At 41.4% G+C, this 14,320-nt stretch overlaps 1 protein-coding gene across 1 annotated transcript in view; it reads right to left on the reverse strand.

The window, feature by feature from the left end:
• Positions 1 to 14,320, reverse strand: part of ACSS1 (acyl-CoA synthetase short chain family member 1) — a 52,393-nt gene that overhangs the window by 23,263 nt on the left and 14,810 nt on the right. The window contains exons 3-5 of the mRNA XM_060754538.2: positions 7,637 to 7,836; positions 6,019 to 6,194; positions 582 to 734 (exon numbers count right to left, since the gene is read on the reverse strand). Of these exons, the coding sequence (XP_060610521.2) occupies positions 582 to 734; positions 6,019 to 6,194; positions 7,637 to 7,836 (529 nt within the window). The remainder of the gene's footprint in view (positions 1 to 581; positions 735 to 6,018; positions 6,195 to 7,636; positions 7,837 to 14,320) is intronic.

Consider the following 14,320-nt stretch of genomic DNA (forward strand, 5'->3'; position numbering starts at 1 on the left):
ATATTAGCACAAAATATGCATCCAACATTTTTTTTAGCTTGTTTCAACCAAACCATGTTTTTTAAAAAAGCACTATTAACAATTCTAACATAATAATAATAATAATAATAATAATAATAATAATAATAATCTTTATTTATACCCCGCCACTATCTCCCCAAAGGGGACTCGGAGCGGCTTACATGAGGCCAAGCCCGAACAACAAATTACAATACAATGAGAGACAAATTGCAATAAAATAAACAACATAAAATTAAAGTATAAAACATAGCATCAAAACTAAAAATGCAGGACAAATCAACATAAATCCCACACCTAACCACCAAACAAATTTTATCCTCCCCCACTTACACGCATATCTAAATGAAGAAATATTCATCCAACTGAATTATCGTGAGCATGGAACTATTTTAAAGTTTTGGAGTTCACATAATTTTAACTAAAACTATTAAAATTGGAGAATTTTTACGATACAGTATAATCAAAATATCTCACACATGTTCAAATATGTTATAAAGTTTCCTTCCTGCTATGCTTATAAAGAAGAGACGTGCTTTCCCCAGCTATGATCGCTTAAATACCTTGTGCGTTAAGGCAGCATAAAGTAGGTATCCTGCCTGGGTGTGAACAATGCCTTTAGGTTTCCCTGTGCTTCCCGAAGTATAAAGCATAAATAGCATATCTTCACTGTCCATGATTTCAGGGGGACAAACAGAAGCCGCCTTTGCCATTTCCTAAAAAACATACATACAAAGAAGAGCAAACTCATAAAAGTTAAAGCAATGTTCTGTTTTCACGAAGTCTGTTTCTTCAATTACTCTCATGTTTCTGTGCAGAAACATTTGCAAACCCAAATTTGCTATGTTACCCTCTGAACCTCAATTTAGACAACAATCAGTCATGCAGTCTTGGGCATCAATCTCACATGCATCCTTCTTTACTATTTTAGGAAGTGTAACACAATGCCACCTTTAAGACATTATTCCAAACCCTGGGATTAACAAAACACAAAAATGATGTGATTGAGTTACATGACATATACACTATTTGATTTTTCGGGATATATAATAATCTGTTTCAGTCCGTAAAACACTCGTAATAGTAGTAATAACAACAATAATTAAAAATAACAATAATACTTTATAACCTGGCCTATCTCATTGACTTGGCCACAGTGGTCCACGCTCTGGTTACATCCCGTATAGACTACTGCAATGCTCTCTACGTGGGGTTGCCTTTGAAGACTGTTCAGAAGCTCCAATTGGTCCAACAGGCGGCAGCCAGGTTGCTAACAGGAGCGGCGCCCAGGGAGCATACAACTCCTCTGTTGCGCCAGCTCCACGGGGTGCCAATTTGCTACTGAGCACAATTCAAAGTGCTGGCTTTAGCCTATAAAGCCCTAAACGGTTCTGGCCCTGCTTACCTGTCTGAACGTATCTCTCCTTATGAACCCTCTAGGAATTTAAGATCTTCTGGGGAGGCCCTGCTCTCGGCCCTGCCATCTTCACAGGTTCGATTGGCGGGGACGAGGGACAGGGCCTTCTCAGCGGTGGCCCCTCGGTAGTGTAATGCACTTCCCAGGGACATTAGATCAGCCCCCACCCTCTTAACATTTCGCAAAAAAGTTAAAACCTGGCTATATGAGCAGGCCTTCCTAAAAGCAGTGTAGCTATTAAACTCTGATCTCGGAATGGTTGGACAATGTGGCTGGATAATGACTGGTAATTAAAAGTGGAGGACTTATGGTTTTTATTGTGTTACTGATGTTAATTGTAATGAACTTTTACCTGAGTTAAATGTTTTAATGTTTAAATTATTTTTGTACTGTTGTGGGCATCGAATTGTGCTGTTTTGTAAACCGCCATGAGTCGCCCTCTGGCTGAGAATGGCGATATAGAAGCATAGTAAATAAACAAACAAATAAATAATAAATTGAGGGGACTCGATCAATAATGAAATACATAGCAAAGTCTATTAAAAGATCTGGCCAAAGGAACTAGAAGCTTGTGCTTGGTAAGGGTGGCTTGTAGATCAAATGGGAGGGGGGAAATTTTCCAATCTGGTCATGAGCCATCATATGACGCTTGCCGTTATCTTATGAAACTGCAAAAAGGGAAGTTTAATCTTAAAACCCTGCAATTACTGTTTAAGAAAGGTCATGGCTGTTGTAAGAACCCTCTGTTGCCAATGTCTGGTGAATCATATTTTCCTTCTGAGGTGAATACAAGTATCTGACAACGATATTCCTTTTGGTTCTTCTCTTCAGAGCTGCTACAGAAGCGTTCTTATGGGAGGATGCAATACAAAGGATATTTGCAGAAAAAACCTCAGTGCATATTACATAAAATAATATGGACCAGCTCAAATGTCACAATAAATCACAAAAAGAAGAATCATAGAATCATAGAATCATAGAATCAAAGAGTTGGAAGAGACCTCATGGGCCATCCAGTCCAACCCCATTCTGCCAAGAAGCAGGAATATTGCATTCAAATCACCCCTGACAAATGGCCATCCAGCCTCTGCTTAAAAGCTTCCAAAGAAGGAGCCTCCACCACACTCCGGGGCAGAGAGTTCCACTGCTGAACGGCTCTCACAGTCAGGAAGTTCTTCCTAATGTTCAGATGGAATCTCCTCTCCTGTAGTTTGAAGCCATTGTTCCGCGTCCTAGTCTCCAAGGAAGCAGAAAACAAGCTTGCTCCCTCCTCCCTGTGGCTTCCTCTCACATATTTATACATGGCTATCATATCTCCTCTCAGCCTTCTCTTCTTCAGGCTAAACATGCCCAGTTCCCTAAGCCGCTCCTCATAGGGCTTGTTCTCCAGACCCTTGATCATTTTAGTCGCCCTCCTCTGGACACATTCCAGCTTGTCAATATCTCTCTTGAATTGTGGTGCCCAGAATTGGACACAATATTCCAGATGTGGTCTAACCAAAGCAGAATAGAGGGGTAGCATTACTTCCTTAGATCTAGACACTATGCTCCTATTGATGCAGGCCAAAATCCCATTGGCTTTTTTTGCTGCCACATCACATTGTTGGCTCATTTTTAACTTGTTGTCCACGAGGACTCCAAGATCTTTTTCACACGTACTGCTCTCGAGCCAGGCGTCCCCCATTCTGTATCTTTGCATTTCATTTTTTCTGCCAAAGTGGAGTATCTTGCATTTGTCACTGTTGAACTTCATTTTGTTAGTTTTGGCCCATCTCTCTAATCTGTCAAGATCGTTTTGAATTCTGCTCCTGTCCTCTGGACTATTGGCTATCCCTCCCAATTTGGTGTCGTCTGCAAACTTGATGATCATGCCTTCTAGCCCTTCATCTAAGTCATTAATAAAGATGTTGAACAGGACCGGGCCCAGGACGGAACCCTGCGGCACTCCGCTCGTCACTTCTTTCCAAGATGAGGAGGAAGCATTAGTGAGCACTCTCTGTGTTCGTCCACTTAACCAATTACAGATCCACCTCACCGTAGTTTTGCCTAGCCCACATTGGACTAGTTTCCTTGCCAGAAGGTCATGGGGGACCTTGTCGAAGGCCTTACTGAAATCCAGGTACGCTACATCCACGGCATTCCCCGCATCTACCCAGCTTGTAGTTCTATCGAAGAAAGAGATCAGATTAGTCTGGCATGACTTGTTTTTGATAAATCCATGTTGACTATTAGCGATGACTGCATTTGTTTCTAAGTGTTTGCAGACCGCTTCCTTAACAATCTTTTCCAGAATCTTGCCCGGTATCGACGTGAGGCTGACCGGACGGTAGTTGTTTGGGTCGTCCTTTTTTCCCTTCTTGAAGATTGGGACCACATTGGCCCTCCTCCAATCTGCTGGAACTTCTCCCGTTCTCCAAGAACTCTCAAAGATGGTTGTCAATGGTTCCGAAATGACTTCCGCTAGTTCCTTCAGTACTCTTGGGTGTAGTTGATCTGGCCCTGGGGACTTGAACTCATTAAGAGCGGCCAGGTATTCCTGGACGACTTCTTTCCCAATTTGGGGTTGGATGTCCTCCAATCCCTCATCCACTCCATCTTGCTGTGGTTGAAGACTCTCTTTTTGTGAGAAGACCGAGGCAAAGAAGGCATTAAGTAGTTCTGCCTTTTCCCTGTTCCCTGTGCCTTTTCCCTGACACCCAGGCAATTCCAGAAGAAAATGGTGACAGTTTCCTTCCACCTCCCTTCAGCCAACAAATTCAGGCCTACAAATGAACCTCATGCCTCATCAGGAAAGACTGCCTGGTACAGCTTTTGTTGTCATTTTAATGTGTCAATATTTGCTAAAATGCACCTATCAATAGGCAATGCACATAATGACCTGCCTTTCACATTGAGCCCCCTTCTACCTTGAGCCTCCGTCCACCTTAAAAATATTAAGAGTGCATTCAGCGGTTAGAGATCTTGACTTAAGAAGCAAATATGCCAGAAAGAAACAAAGCTCTGTTGTAGGAATTCCATTCCAAGGGCCCTTCCAGACAGGTCCTATATCCCAGGATCTGATGCAGGGTTTTCTGTTTTAAATGGGATTATATGAATCCCCACTTCCAGATAATCTGGGATAAACAGAAACTTGGGATTGGATCATGGGATATAGGGCCTGTCTGGAGGGGCCCTGAGATAGGTTAGTTAATCAGAGTGCTAAGACAGCTACATCTTGTAAGGTCAAGAGATGGAAAAACATCCCTAAAGTGGGCATCCTCAAAGTGTGGCCCCCCAGATGTTTGGGCCTTCAACTCCCAAAAACCCTACCCAGGCTTGTTCAATGGTCAGGAATTCTGGGTATTGGAGGCCCAAACAGCTGGAGGGCCACAGTTTGAGGCTGCATCACAGAGGGGTCAGGATAGGTATATATAGAAGGAGGACACTTCATTCAAACTATCTAACCCTATTACTACTGTATTGTCGAAGGCTTTCATGGCCGGAATCACTGGGTCGTTGTAAGTCTTTTGGGCTGTATGGCCATGTTCTCACAACCTCTGAAGATGCCTGCCATAGATGCAGGCGAAACATTAGGAGAGAATACTTCTGGAACATGGCCATACAGCCCAAAAGACTACTACTACTACTACTACTACTACTACTACTACTACTACTTCTTCTTCTTCTTCCTCCTCCTCCTCTTCCTCTTCTTCTTCTTGTTCATTCGTTCAGTCGTTTCTGATTCCTCATGACCTCATGGACCAGCCCATGCCAGAGTCCCCTGTCAGCCATCACCACCCCCAGCTCCTTCAAGGTCAATCCAGTCACTTCTAGTATCCCATCCATCCATCTTGCCCTTGGTCAGCCCCTCTTCCTTTTTCCTTCCATTTTCCCCAGCATCATTGTCTTCTCTAAGCTTTCCTTTCTTCTCATGACGTGGCCAAAGTACTTCATCTTGGCCTCTACTATTCTTCCCTCCAATGAGCAGTCAGGCTTTATTTCCTTAAGTATGGACTGGTTGGATCTTCTCGTGGTCCAAGGCACTCTCAGAACTTTCCTCCAGCACCACAGCTCAAAAGCATCTATCTTCCTTTGCTCAGTCTTCCCTATGGTCCAGCTCTCACATCCGTAAGTGACTATGGGGAATGCCATTGCTTTGACTATGAGGATCTTCGTTGTCAGTGTGATGTCTCTACTCTTCATTATTTTATCGAGATTGGACATTGCTCTCCTCCCAAGAAGTAAACGCCGCCTGATTTCCTGGCTGCAGTCTGCGTCTGTAGTGATCTTCCAAAAGACTTACAGCAACCTATTACTACTGCCCACTGTGAGTCACTCTTCACTCTTCAGTGCTAAGCGTTGTTACATTTCAAACAAAAAAAATAGTTCTGGGATCCCACAGTATTAGTAAAAAAGCAAGATTCCAGAAGCCTCCTTTCTAAACTGATGATCCCATTCCAACTTTCAGTTTAGCCTTTGCCATACATTTAATTTCAGCTCATTCATATGTTCTATACAAAACCATATTGTTCACTGAAATAAGAGAATAAATGCCCTATGGGAATACCTGATTAAAATAAGTACATCAAACATCATGAACATACTTCTTCAAGGAGAATATCTTGATTTCTCGTGTGGATCTTGTTGGCAGTTCTTTGAGCCACAAAGACACACTTGATGCTTGGACATTTTTGTACCGCTTCATCCACAGTCTTCTTCAGTTCTATGATCCGTCCTCCCCTCAGGCCCTGGTTACATGTGATGACTGCTTTGCATTCAGCTAACAAGAGAAGCAATTATGGAGTTACCAGCTATATACAATATTGTGAGTCACGATGTAAACAGCACTGAATATTGTGAGTTGATAAAGCCAGCTATTTACGAGGGTTGAATGAAAAGTAATGCCTCCACCTTCCTAACTCCTCAACAGACGGTGGTACTGGTATGCGGCAGGTACTGGCTTCTTCAGTAGACTCTCCTCTACAGTTACATTTTGGCAGGAAGCCTTAGCATTGAACAGTTGTGATGTTAAAGTGTGAAGTATGGAACCCTGCGCAGACGGTCAGGCAATGCAACTTAAGCAACGTGCAGTCATTGAATTCTTGACAGCAGAAGGTGTCACCACAAAGGAGATTCATCAGAGAATGCAAGCTGTCTATGGTGATTGTGTTGATGTGAGTACTGTGCATCATTGGGTGAGTAAGTTTAAAGATGTTGAGATGAGAACATCTGACTTGCATGACAAACAAAGAGTTGGACGTCCTGTGACAGCAACCACCAAGTTTCACAAGGAAAAGGTTGACAGATTGATTCAGGATGATTGTCGTATCAGTCAGAGAGAAATTTCAAGCATAATCGGCATTTCACAAGAACGTGTGGGTCACATTATTGCTTGGCTTGGCTATCGGAAGATCTGTGCACAATGGGTACCCAAAACAGAGTGTCGACTTCTTCCGTGACGGCTTCAGAAAACTTGTTCATCGTTGGCAGAAATGTATCCAATTGTCTGGTGATTATGTGGCAAAGTGAATAACGATAGTTAAAGACCACATTCTAAGGATTATTTATGCGTTTGATTAAAATATTCCTATCCAAACGAAGGTGGAGGCATTACTTTTCATTCCATCCTCGTACTACCTAGAAGAGTAGAGCTGTGTTTATCAGTTGCAGCAACTGATCCACAAATATTGCTTTGCAAACCTCTAGATGCCCTGAAGAAAGGAAAAAATCTTTAAAAACCCATATTACTATTATCTCAGAAACAGAATTACAGTGCGTTACTGTAATTATCTGGAGTTAATTCTCTGGAGAGTTACTTATCTGGATTTCTGCAATTTGAAATATTCCAAACTTTGAAATAGTCCACATGGGTGGCTGAGATAGTGATGTTTTTGTTGTATTGTCAAAGGCTTTCATGGCCAGAATCACTGGGTTGTTGTAGGTTTTTTCGGGCTATATGGCCATGTTCTAGAGGCCTCTAGAACATGGCCATATAGCCCGAAAAAACCTACAACAACCCAGATATTTTTGTTTTCTGATAGTTTAGTTTTCAAAAATACTGTGGGGAAAATTGTCTTTATGCTATGTGGATAAGGTGTATATGAAACACAAATGTATTTCTTGTTTAGACTTTGTGCTATTGCCAAGATATTTAATCACGTATATATATGTAAATACAAGTGTTTTCCCCCACCCCTTTTGCAACCTTTGAAAATTACTCACAGTCATTGATCCGCCCTGCTAAAGATTCTGCACTGAACCCAGCAAAGACAACTGTGTGGACAGCACCAATTCTTGCGCACGCCAACATTGCAGCCACTGCTATTGGAGACATTGGCATATAGATAGCGACTCGATCTCCTTTTGTGATTCCATTTTTCTTTAAAGTGTTTGCGAGGCGGCAGGTCATGTCCAGAAGTTCCCTGAAAATGAGAAAAAGAACTCTACATCATTTTAAACATATCAAATACCTGTTTCTTTTTCAGAAGCCTTTAAGCCTTTCGTAATGCTTAATGTATAAACAAACTCCTGGGTAATATTTCAAAAGAGCTCAGTGGAAATTGATGTAAAGCAATTTCTGAAACATTACTGAGCCTAAATGTGGGGCATATTGGGGATTGGATTGGATCATGACCTGTCCAGATCACAAACAATTGGGGTATATTATTATTATTATTATTATTATTATTATTATTATTATTACTATTACTATTATTATTATTATTGTCGAAGGCTTTCATGGCCGGAATCACTGGGTTCTTGTAGGTTTTTTCGGGCTATATGGCCATAGTCTAGAGGCATTCTCTCCTGACGTTTCGCCTGCATCTATGGCAAGCATCCTCAGAGGTACTTCTGAGGATGCTTGCTATAGATGCAGGCGAAACGTCAGGAGGGAATGCCTCTAGACCATGGCCATATAGCCCGAAAAAACCTACAACAAACCATTATTATTATTATTATTATTATTATTATTATTATACTACATTTATACCCCACCCTTCTCACTCCAGTGGGGGACTCAGGGTGGCTTACAATCCATAGCATACAATGCCGCATGACACATATAATAATAAACATAACATATGAATTTAAACAATTAACATATCAATTTAAACATACAATAATAAACATGAGATAATAATTCGAATATAAATACAATAACAAGCTTAGGAGTAATTCAAATAGAAATACAATAAAAAGCTTAAAAGTAAACATACAATAATTCAAATATAAATACAAAAAAAAGAGCTTAAAAGTAAACATTGAATCCCAACCAAAGTGGGCTGATGGGAAAAAATAGATTACGAACTGTTAGGATCACAACCTAATCAAGGTAGCAGAGTTTATTTGGTAACGGATGACTGCTGGGCACATAGATATTTTGTTCCTATTTGATGTTCACAGCAGAGAAAGATGCAAGCAGACTTCTTTTAAAGATAACAAGTTTGTTTATTGATAATTTAATTATTTAAAGATACAGGCACATTTCTTGTCAAGGGTTAAAAACTTCAATAACGTTTCAGAGAGTTTGTATCTTAAACTTGTAATCTTTAACAGGTTCTTCATAAACGTATATTGCTTTATACAACTCTATTTAATAAGAGTTTCCTTTCAAAGAAAACACAAGCCTCAACAGTTTAGTAACTTCCTAACATGAGCTACTGCACACTGGCTGACTTCTACATTCATGAAGTATCATGAAGTATAAAAATCATAGGGAATAGCTGCATTCATCAACCTTCCTAGACTGAAGACAAAGAGAAAACTTGCAAATATATCAAAGAATGCATTTAAGTGGGTTTTGCTACGATTTTATACAATGAACAGCCAATTCCAATGCAAAGCACGTCACTCTAGGACAAAGAGTATTTCTGTTCTTGTTTTACTGTTGAAATAGAATCCGAAAGGAATTAAATGAGACCTGGTCTAGATTTGGCATCTTACTAAAAGCTACCAAAAAGTTTCACAGCTAAGCTGAAAATAGAAGTGGACATTCCCAGTGAACCACAGCTGCTTCAGTGGAATAGCATGCCACTCTGTGCATGCCCTGAATCTTGCAATATCCAAATAAACCAGAAATGTTTTCAAAATTTGGCATAAAACTAATTTCACAAGTGATTGTAATGGCAGGGCCACAACTTGCAAAATAAATGAAGAATTTGCAATCTTATGTTTTCGTATTTCTAATATGAAGATATTTGCAAGAGAAAAATAGCAAAGTTTGAAAGCAATACATGTAAAAGCAACAAGTGGCGAGTGGTTTTGTTGTTGTTCATTCGTTCAGTCATTTCCGACTCTTTGTGACTTCATGGACCAGTCCCCGCCAGAGCTCCCTGTCGGCCGTCACCACCCCCAGCTCCTTCAAGGTCAATCCAGTCACTTCAAGGATCCCATCCATCCATCTTGCCCTTGGTCGGGCCCTCTTCCTTTTCCCTTCCATTTTCCACAGCATCATTGTCTTCTCTAAGCTTTCCTTTCTTCTCATGCTGTGGCCAAAGTACTTCATCTTGGCCTCTCCTATCCTTCCCTCCAATGAGCAGTCAGGCTTTATTTCTTGAAGTATGGACTGGTTGGATCTTCTCGCTGTCCAAGGCACTCTCAGAACTCCATTTCTAAGCCAAAGAGCCAGCATTGTCCGTAGACGCCTCCAAGCTCATGTGATTGCATGGACGGCCATTACCTTCTACTCACATTTTGAACTGCTAGGTTGGCAGGAGCTGAGGCTAACAGTGAGAGCTCACCCCGCTCCTCGGTTTTGAACTGCAAACCTTTCAGTCAGCAAGTTCAGCAGCTCAGTGGTTTAACCCACTATGCCACCAGGGACCCATATAGCCTGTTAATAACAAAAATAGTTCTTTTTTCCATCCCTGTGAATGTTTACAAGGTGTCTGTCGCTGTTCCCGACTCAAACATTCAATTGGTATGTAATAAATTGACCATACATGTTGCTTCTAGCCAGTGATATCATTCTTTTAACTCAGTTGACTGCTTCAAATGTTCTAAAGCAGCGGTTCTCAACGTGGGGGTCGCGACCCCCAGAGGGGTTGCCGGGCCATTTCGGAGGGGTCGTGGCACCATATCCATTGGCCTCGCCCCCTCCACCAGGCTGCGCAGTGCTGCCTCTGTTGTCTGTTTTTTGCCGCCTGGCGTGACCAGGACAAGAGGCAAAATGTGAGGCCAGACCATGCGGTGCTTGCTCGCTCACCTGGCTTTCATCAGGCCATATTGTTTTGGTGATTAATATCTATGCTTTAATTATGTTAAATTTGTAATGATGAAAATATATCCTGCATTTCAGATATTTACATAATGATTCATAACAGCAGCAAAATTACAGTTATGAAGTAGCAACAAAAATAATTTTATGGTTGGGGGGGCACCACAATGTGAGGAACTGTATTTAGGGGTCACGGCATTAGAAAGGTTGAGAACCATATTCTTAAGCATGTTTTGCCATCTATTTTTCCATCTCATTACTTAAGAAATATATAAGTCAAGATCAGAGTCCTAACAAAGAAAAGAAAAACCTTCCAGTTTGGATTGCACCACTTTAGACTCATGTACATGACTGGCCATCCATAACCGAATAGAAGCCAGATATAACACAGCATGCCAGGATATGGTTCTTAGTCTAGACTGTTCTCTCCCTACAATATATTAGCTGTCTATGCATAGGAATGCTTTCCATGGGGGGGGGGGGATTACTGGTAATGCATGATGAACCTGCTTTACCTGTCTTGAATGACAGAATGCAGAACAGACACAAATGCACCACATCGCATGCTGTTTATAATAGCAAATGGTCAATAGTAGTAAGGAATAAAATACCAGGAACGGAAGTCAAGGCAAAGGCGCCAGGTTCTAATTTATGCTGCAGTGCTCTAATGAGAAATGATGTAGTAGTGAAAACAAGCAATTAACAACAATCTCCTACTGTAGTAATGAATTCTTTCCTTTAAGAAAAACACTGCAGTGAAAACAATTGTAACCAAAGCCAGAATCATAACAGAGATCTTGAGATGCCAACTGAGTCCAATTGCCACGTTGGTTAGGCTCCCTAAAGAGGGAAGACGTGTTTTACCTTGCAGCAAAAGGAAACAGATTACCAAATGCATCCAATAAGGCCCAGATAACAATAAACATCAAGAGGAAGGGTTACTCAACTACTTAACTAATAATTGCAATGCTTCTATTGCCACAGTCAAATTGACCAATTTTGTACTCTTCTCTGCATTCTCCCTTTTCTCCTCATGGACAACAAGTTAAACATCAACCAACAATGTGATGCAGCAGTTTAAAAAGCCAATGGGATTTTGGCCTGCATATATAGGAGTCTAGTACCTTGGGAAGTCTAGTACCTTGGGAAGTCTGACTTGGCCACGGTAGTCCACGCTCTGGTTACTGCAACGCGCCATTTTCAAAGGCAACATGGGGTTGCCTTTGAAAATGGCTCGGAAGCTCCAAATGGTCCAGCGTGTGGCAGCCAGGTTGCTCCACTGACTGCCAGTTTGCTACTGAGCACAATTCAAAGTGCTGGCTTTAGCCTATAAAGCCCTAAACGGTTCCAGCCCAGCTTATCTATCCAAACGCATCTCTTCCTATGAACCCATCAGGAACTTGAGATTGTCGGAGGAGGCCCTGCTCTCGATCCCGCCTGCTTCACAAGCACAGTTGGCGGGGATGAGAGACAGGGCCTTCTCTGTGGCAGCCCCTCAGCTCTCTGCCCTGGAGTGTGGTGGAGGCTCCTTCTTAGGAAGCTTTTAAACAGAGTCTGGATGGCTATCAGTTGGGGGGTCCTTTGAATGTGATTTTCCTGCTTCTTGAAAGGGGGTTGGACTGGATGGCCTACAAGATCTCTACCAACTCTAGGATTCTATAATTTTAGGGACTGCGAGTAGGGAATGCCTCCAATTAAAGCCCTGGTCTAAGTGCCAAGTAGGGTTTTGGCTAGGAACCAAGCTTTCCTCTTCCTGCCCCCACTCCATGTAGGGTGAATGCTAGTGAGACTCACCAGCTTTTGCAAGTTCAGCTAAGGGCATCCAGAGTTGTGTCTATAAAGGGAGGAGTCAAAACCAACAAAGCCAGGCAGTCTCGGCCAAGTTTACAAGTGCTGCCTAAATCTTTATCAAAAATCACAGGAGCACTTGCAAATGTCAACTGAGAGGAGTTATTTTGTGGATCCTGCTTCACGTAGATATCTGCAGGACACCCACAGGCCTCTTCCCAGAGTACTTCTAATGAACATTAGGAGGTAAACACATAGACACATTTTTAAATGATATTTTTTAAAAAACAAACTAAAAAAAGACTTAAAAGATGTAAAAACTCAATAAAATTGAAAGGTAACAGTATGCAACTCGATCTTTGTTCCTGGGTTATAAATGCCATTTCCTAATTGGCTCTATCACAGCAGCATGGGAAAAGTTTATGAAACTGCAACAACTTTGCTTTTGCAGGACTCCCTGCAGCACATTTTACTATAGTTTTTCAAGGAATATTTCATCAAGTCTCAACTCATTCAACATAGTTTGTGCTAGCTACAAAAATGAAGTTTCTGGAGTACCGGTATATCAAGTATTTTCAAAGTAAGTACTGTATAATTAAACAGGAACAACACTTTCAAACCAAGAAAAGTTTTTTTTTCAAATTTTGTTTCATAGTGTAATGAACTCACTCATGCGTACATGCCATTTACCATCATCATACACATGAAAGAAAAACCTCCCTTGAAACAGAGACAGCAAACTTGGGGTCAGATGACAAAATCATCTCTCTGTGTATTGATATTGTGTTTAAACACTCTAAAAGCACCAGATATCCCCGGTCTTGGAAGCTATTTATTTATTTACAGTATTTATATTCCGCCTTTCTCACCCTGAGGGAGACTCAGGGCAGATCATAATGTACATATACATGGCAAACATTCAATGCCGTTTTTGACATACATGTTGCACTCCAGGTCAGGAAAAAGCCCACTGACTTTAAAACACATGACACAAAAATTGAAGAAACAAATCTTCTTTTATTGAAGCTTAGCAAATAGCCAGAAGAAATAAATGCTTGTAAGAAAATAAAGTTCCAAAAAGTAGTAAGTCCATAAAAGGTAGTAACACAAAGCAATGTCTACTCCAGATATAAAAGCAACCCAATACAGCATTTGTCTAAACAGGAATCCACAGGATGCAAAGACAATCCAAAAGGCTAAAAGACTCCACAAGAACAAGACCAGGATTTCCATGGCACATGAACTTGATTTCCAAATGATGCCTGATCTAACAGGTTTCCCCTTGAGGCAAACCTTATATCCCAAAACTCAGAAATTGGTTTTGCTTTCCCCCACATTTACTCCTTATCAGACGAAGCCTTTCAGAGCAACGTAAACACTTGAGTTTGTTGTCGATCCTGGCTAATCTCCAGCCGTCTATCCTTCAGCTCCCTATCTGGCTCTGGCTGCTCATTAAAATTCCCAGGTGTCAAATTGTTTTCCAAACCCAAATCTTGAGAGCTCACAGAGAGAGGGAGTGGACCATCATTGCTAGGCCCAGCAGGAATATTCTCATGAGAAACTGCCCCTTGCACTGGGGCCTCTCTGTCATTGTCTGCCTGAAAATCATTGACCAAACCATCTCCATTTTGTACCTCAGCCTCAGCACCATCATTTCTCTCATCATTTCCCACATCAGGATCCTGAAACACAAACACAGGCTGATTCCCAAAAATACAAGACATACAGATAGATGGGGCCATTCAGCAGTTTTTCCATTTCGGATCCTGGAGGTTACTCGATTCAGCCACAGGGGGAGCTATCGCTTCGTTCACTATGACGCCAAGTCTTTTTGATCATAGTATTTCCTCCTTGCTCTCTGGCATTTTTATGGTGTCATAAATTAGCCTCCCCTCTTTAAG

The sequence above is a fragment of the Anolis sagrei genome, chromosome 1, assembly GCF_037176765.1.
Source record: "Anolis sagrei isolate rAnoSag1 chromosome 1, rAnoSag1.mat, whole genome shotgun sequence".
In the NCBI taxonomy this organism is placed as follows: Eukaryota; Metazoa; Chordata; class Lepidosauria; order Squamata; family Dactyloidae; genus Anolis; species Anolis sagrei.